Source organism: Eptatretus burgeri, chromosome 12 (genome assembly GCF_056783735.1).
Source record: "Eptatretus burgeri isolate ZD-2024b chromosome 12, Ebu_testis_v1, whole genome shotgun sequence".
Taxonomy (NCBI): Eukaryota; Metazoa; Chordata; class Myxini; order Myxiniformes; family Myxinidae; genus Eptatretus; species Eptatretus burgeri.
Window position 1 is genome coordinate 20878872 of NC_140972.1, and position 6000 is coordinate 20884871.

The 6000-nt window shown below is 50.3% G+C and overlaps 2 protein-coding genes across 3 annotated transcripts in view; one reads left to right on the forward strand and one right to left on the reverse strand.

The window, feature by feature from the left end:
• The window catches only part of LOC147015219 (uncharacterized), a 189349-nt gene that overhangs the window by 107766 nt on the left and 75583 nt on the right, over positions 1-6000 (reverse strand). The window lies entirely within an intron of this gene.
• Positions 5031-6000, forward strand: part of LOC147015222 (uncharacterized) — a 22079-nt gene continuing 21109 nt past the window's right edge. Inside the window, exons 1-2 of the mRNA XM_085849178.1 lie at positions 5031-5594; positions 5851-6000. The exon at positions 5851-6000 is cut by the window's right edge and continues 92 nt beyond it. Of these exons, the coding sequence (XP_085705304.1) occupies positions 5927-6000 (74 nt within the window). The 5' untranslated portion in view covers positions 5031-5594; positions 5851-5926. The remainder of the gene's footprint in view (positions 5595-5850) is intronic.

The window sequence follows — 6000 nt, forward strand, 5'->3', positions numbered from 1 at the left end:
CCACCTGGTTGACAAGCCCGAACCACGATCTGACGTCGGTGATGTTACGCGGTTGTGGGAAATCGTGGATTGCTTCCAGGTAGCGGCTGCACGGTCGCACGTCGGTCATGGTGATGGTGAAGCCCGCGAAGTCCACCGTGGGTGCGCTGAAGACAAACTTCTCCGGGTTGAGGATGATTCCATTCCGGCCGCATATATCCAGCCATTGGACCACCTGGAAGTAGCTCCCCTCAATCGTGTCTGACCATAGTAGCGTGTCATCTACGCACTTGGTCTTGTTACCAATGTCCGCGACGATCTCATCGTATCGTCGTGAGTAACCGTCCCCCGATGCCATATACCCTTGTGGGGCAGATAGGTACCGGTAGCGCCCCCATGGAGTGATGAAGGTCGTCTTGTGGCGGTCGTCCTCGTGTAGGCGGACGCTATGGTAACCGTTCCATGCGTCGAATACTGTCTTGCACTTCCCGTTAGGTACGCGTCTCGCCTGGTGGAACGGGGATTGGGTGTGGTGGGTCTCGCGGAACGCATGCTTGTTCAAGGCCTGAAAGTCGACGGTGCGTCGCGGCTTGCCATTCTTTTTTGCGCAAATTACCATGCGGTGACACCATGTCACCGGCGTGCCGACGGGTACTTCCTCCAACACGCCGAGCCGAACGTCCTGGTCGAGGCCTGCTTTTACTTCATCTTGCCAATGCATGGCCACGGAGATGGGAGTGTGATGGGCAACCGGTGTCGCGTTCTCACTGAGCATAAGACGTAGTGGCGGGCCGGTCATTCTCGGTAGTGGCTGGTGTGGGCACGTGTTGAATGTGCTCTGAGCATACATCCTGAGTAAATGTGACTGTAGTGCCTCTCTGTTGGCCTCGGTCGCTGGCATGGGGAGTGCGGTCGGTTTGGTCGGCGGCTCCGCGCGTCGCGGGCAGTCGCACAATTCCGAGGTCGTCAGATTCACCTCTCCGAGTGTCGGGAATCTGTCCGAGATCATTCCCAGGTCCATGCAGGCCGCGCGGGAGAGGAATATGCGGTCTGAAGAGTCCGTCACGTACGCGATTTGGCGCGTCTCCAATCTCTGAGCGTCGTCACTGTTACCGGCGAATCTGACTACCACGGCTCCGAGGATACGAATTCCTCTGTTGTTTGCGGCCTTCATGGTCATGGATACAGGTATGAGGTCCTCGGTACTCAGGCCTATTTGTTGGACGACTTTAATGCCGATCAGGCAGCTCTGGCACCCCGTGTCTGCCATAGCGGGTAGGGTTACTGCGCGGATGTGTTTCAGGAGGTTAAAACCCAGCGCTTTGTAATCCTCGCGCTTGTTGGTGAGAGTGAGGTTGGCATATGGCTGCGGGTCGGATATGCGTTTCATACACTTATCGCACATATCATCGTACAGGTGGTGAGCGAGGGGAAGCGCGCGCATTTCGTCCTCTGTGCTGGCCATGGTGACCGTGCATAGCTCGACAAAGGCTGCCGTCTGCTCGTCGTACATCCTGTCGGTCTCCTTAGATGGGCGTCTTGCCGATCGGCCGCCCAGGCACGCCTTGTCGAGGTGATTCTGGCGGCCACACTTCCGGCACTTTTTACCGTATCCGGGGCACTCGGCGTGTCTGGCGCGCCATTGAGGAGTTTTGCCGTGGCCCACCTCGCCGCAGTAGATGCATACTCCTTCGGGCTTGGCCTTCCGTTTTTCCGGCCTGGCTCCTACTCTGGCGCGGGCGTCCTGTCGCTTTCCCCGCCGATACGAACTACTGATCGCGTCCGTGCTCTGAGTGTCAAGCCGGCGCGATGCCGAGCGTTTTCCAGACTCTTTGGCCTCGATATACTCTATCATGTCCTTTAATGGCATGTCCTGGTTCTTCTCACCGAGTAGGTCAAGTTGTATTGCTTGGTCCACGATGCCACGGGCAACCACGTTGCGCAATATCTCTTCCGTGAAGTCGTTGACCTGATCGCACCCCGCCTTGGTGCACTTCATTTCATACTTGCACGTGTCCGCCTGCCCCTTGATGCGGGCGTGGAACGACCGGACAGGCTCCTCGTGTCCCTGCCGCATATTAGACAGGGCCACTCGAGCTTCCATCGTGTTCTCCGTCCGGACGGCGAGCGCCTTCATGGCGGCGAGGACGTCTTCTTCATCGCTGCCCACGAGGCTCCTACCCGCCGCGCGAGTGAGGTCCTTTCTCAGCTCCTCCTCACAGCACTCCAGTAGCTGTGCGACTATGTCGGGTCCGACAAGCTTAGTACCTGTTTTGTATTTGCCCCAGCGGGTTATGAAGTACGACCAGGCCTCGCCCGTTCCGGCCAGTGCTATGGAGGGACGCTTGAGTTTCTCCATCTTGGCATTCGAGCTCGCCGCCCTGGGGGCGGCGACGTGCACAGTGGCGTGTATACTCAGCATGGCCGCCACCACTGCCGCCTCTGCGTGTGTAGCCATATAGTCACAACCCTCGATCGGGCACTCTGCTTCCACCGGCGCCATAGGAACAGTTATTCTGGAGTAAACGTTCTATTTTCGGTGATGCACACGTGTGTACAGTGTCCTGGGGGCAAAGATTGGGTACAGGACCCGAGAAATCCAAACTCACTGTCGACGTTCTCGTGGTCCGTTTTCACCCAGTCGTGTCCTCCTCAGCACCGACGATCCTTACTCGACTGCATCAAGTTGTTTGATTATAAATAAGAACAGAGTTCAATTTGTTCGACCACTTTATTAGCGTGGAACGACAATAATCAAACAAGTATTGAACAGGTTGAAACACCCACAACATCCCTGGCTCCGGCTCAGGCTGCGCATGCGCACTGGCACAGGGGGCCGTCGATATGTAGAAGTACCGTAAAGTACAATGTTCTCTAATAAAGGGTATTTTTGATTTATTGATTAATCAATTAGTTATTTAATTTTTCGATTAATTACTTAATTTTCAAAAAGTTATAGATATGACGAAACAATGGTGGTTTGGGTTTGCCATTCGCAAAGAAGAAATTATTTATTTTGCGATTATTTATTTATTTAAATTATGCAGTTAATTAATTAATTATTGTACACCGCACTCTCCCAATTCCGTCTCCATGTGCTGCAGGGTGGCATCTCCGGGCGCTGAAATTGCCCTGACCGTGCCGTGCACTGGAGGATTTGTTATTTATTTATTTATTTATTTGGCATGGGGGAAGTGTACTTTGAATGTACCGGTACTTTATTTAATATCCAGATTCCTCTGGACGTCTCCGGGTGGTAACTTTAATTAATCTATTTAATTTCCAGACTTCTCCTGGCGGTGCTCGCAACTTTATTCAATTTATTTAATTTCCAGAGTTTCCGGGTGGTAACTTTAATTAATTTATTTAATTTCCAGACTTCTCCTGGCGGTGCTCGTAACTTCATTTAATCTATCTATAATTCCAGCAATGTGTGTGTGTGTGTGTGTGTGTGTGTGTGTGTGTGTGTGTGTGTGTGTGTGTGTGTGTGTGTGTGTGTGTGTGTGTCTGTCTGTCTGTCTGTCTGCGGCCGCAGTTTCTTGAGAACCACCGGTCAGATCGGATTGAAATTTGTCAGGAATATTGCCGGGGCCCTGCGGATGTGCCTTTTCGAGGTTTGATATCAATCGGACGAGCGGTTCCCAAGTTACGGCCATTTATCTGTCGACCAATGACAAGACTCGGTGCTGTGACATCACGAATGACGTCACAATTAATGCTTATTTATTTATTTATTTATTTATTTTTGCACGATTGACGGTCCGATCTGATTGAAACTTTCCAGGAATATTGTTGGGGACCCGTGGATGTGGCTTTTCCAGGTTTGATATTAAGGTTTGAGAATGGGGGCGAGAGAGAGGAACGAGAGAGGAGGGGGGATAGAGGAGGGTGAGAGAGGGGGGGAAAGGCGGGCAAGAGAGGGCGGGGAGAGAGGGGGGTGAGAGAGACGGGGCGTCACAATTCAAGAGAGTGGGAGAGAGGAGGGGCGAGAGAGGGGTTGTGAGAGTGGGGGTGAGAGAGGGGGTGAGAGTGGGGCCGAGAGAGAGGGGCGAGAGAGAGGAGGGGGAGAGAGGAGGTGCGAGACTCGGGGGAGCGAGAGAGAGGGGGGCGTCACAATTCTTCTTCTTCGTTTGATATGATGTCACAATTGACGCTGGGGACCTGAGTATGTTTCCCAGGTGTTTCCAAAGTTATGGCCATTTATGATACGGTTGGTCCGATGTAATTGAAAAAATACCCCAATCCAGTCATTGTCTACGAGAGCGAAGGAATGAAGCTGCACATGCTGGCACACCTCACCCACGAGAGAGGGTACTGGCACGAGAGAGGGGGAGAGAGGAGGATCGAGAGAGGTGGGGGGGGTGAAAAATGCCCCAATCCAGTCGTCGTTTACGCACTGACGGGACCGCACTAGTTTATTCAATTTCCGGAGTCTTCGGCGAGTAATTTTATTGAATTTGATTTCCAGACTTCTGCAGGTGGTGTTTGTAACTTCATTTAATTTATTTAATTTCTGTCCGTCTCTGGGTGGTAACTTTATTTTATTTAATGACCGGACTTCTCCAGGCGGTGTTCGTATGTTCATTTAATTTTGTCCGTCTCTGGGTGGTCACTTTATTTTATTTAATTTATTTAATTTCTGTCCGTCTCTGGGTGGTAACTTTATTTTATTTAATATCCGGACTTCCCCAGGCGGTGTTCGTTACTTCATTTAATTTCTACAGACTTCAAATTGAAACAGCGGAATTGAGCTCAACACCAGTTGTGAATGGGGGAAAAAAATAGTGTCCGGGCGGTGTTTGGAACGACCCCATCGGACTGTGTGGTTCCTGTCATGCCTGTTATTTAATGTTCATGAACAAAACGAATGTCCATTGTGCTGGGAAACTGTCATGTCTCCAGAACTCAGTCTCACTCCTTCGGGTTCATCACCAAGGTTTATTGTAAACAAAGCCACACTCCTCCCAAACAGGCAATAATCAGAGCAAGCCTCTTCGTTGCCGCCCATTCCAGCCTGGTGGCTTTGTGGTTCGGTCAGCTGGCTTGGGATCTTCGGCTCCTGGATTTGAGCCCTGTGAGATGCTAAATTAACACCAGATGGGGTTGATTCAGCCTGTGATCCTTCTGAGGTTGGCGAAATAAGTGCTCGTGTCCTGGTGTTGGGGCACAGCATCAGCGGCACAGCCGCACCCCAACAAAATAGCGACCGGAAGCCAAGCGGCCAATTTCAAGAAGCAGAATAATAAGAAGCGGAAGAAGAAGCTGCCTGAGACGTGTCTCACAAGCTCCGCCCCTTCCGGACCGGATGTCTCAGTGAAGGTTCGAAGCCTCCGTGAAACGAGTGAACACCAACAGTTGGTGAAATTACAAGGGTAACCATGAAAACATTATCACCATTAATCTGTTACAATATCTGACAGAAACACAAGGAAAGAGTTTATTTGAAAGATTTTCCATGTACATTTGCTGAAGATTGCGCGGGAAAAGATGTTCCGTGAGCTCGAGCGTTTAGAGTGACGTCACTGAGGCGACAAGATCACCATTAAAACCGTGTGGACAATTTGTGGAACAAAAGGAGATTTATGAAATTATTTTTGGTTCTTTCCGTTAAACAGGTTCGTTTTCTTTGTCCTGTTTCAATCCCCCTTAAAAACGTGAGGAATTTTAATCAGACAAAGATGAATAAATGTTTGTGATTCACAGCAAAGTTAATGAAGTGAAAATGTAGTTTTGATTACAATGGGAAGTATAACCTGAGTAATAATAATAATGTACATTTGATAAAAATAACTTATTTGGAGAAGCTTGTTTACGGTACGAGGATTGTTAAAGAAATGTTGATTCTCATTGTCACCATGACAACGGAACCAGGACAAGAGCAGTTGGTGACGCGGGGTCATTGTGATTCGGGATCTGAAGGAGAAACATCGAGTTTGGTGATCAACAGATGGAATCGTTCAAAGTGGTCAAGATGAGCCGTGTGGAGGATCCTGGACAAGATAATCAGGAATGGTGGGAAGA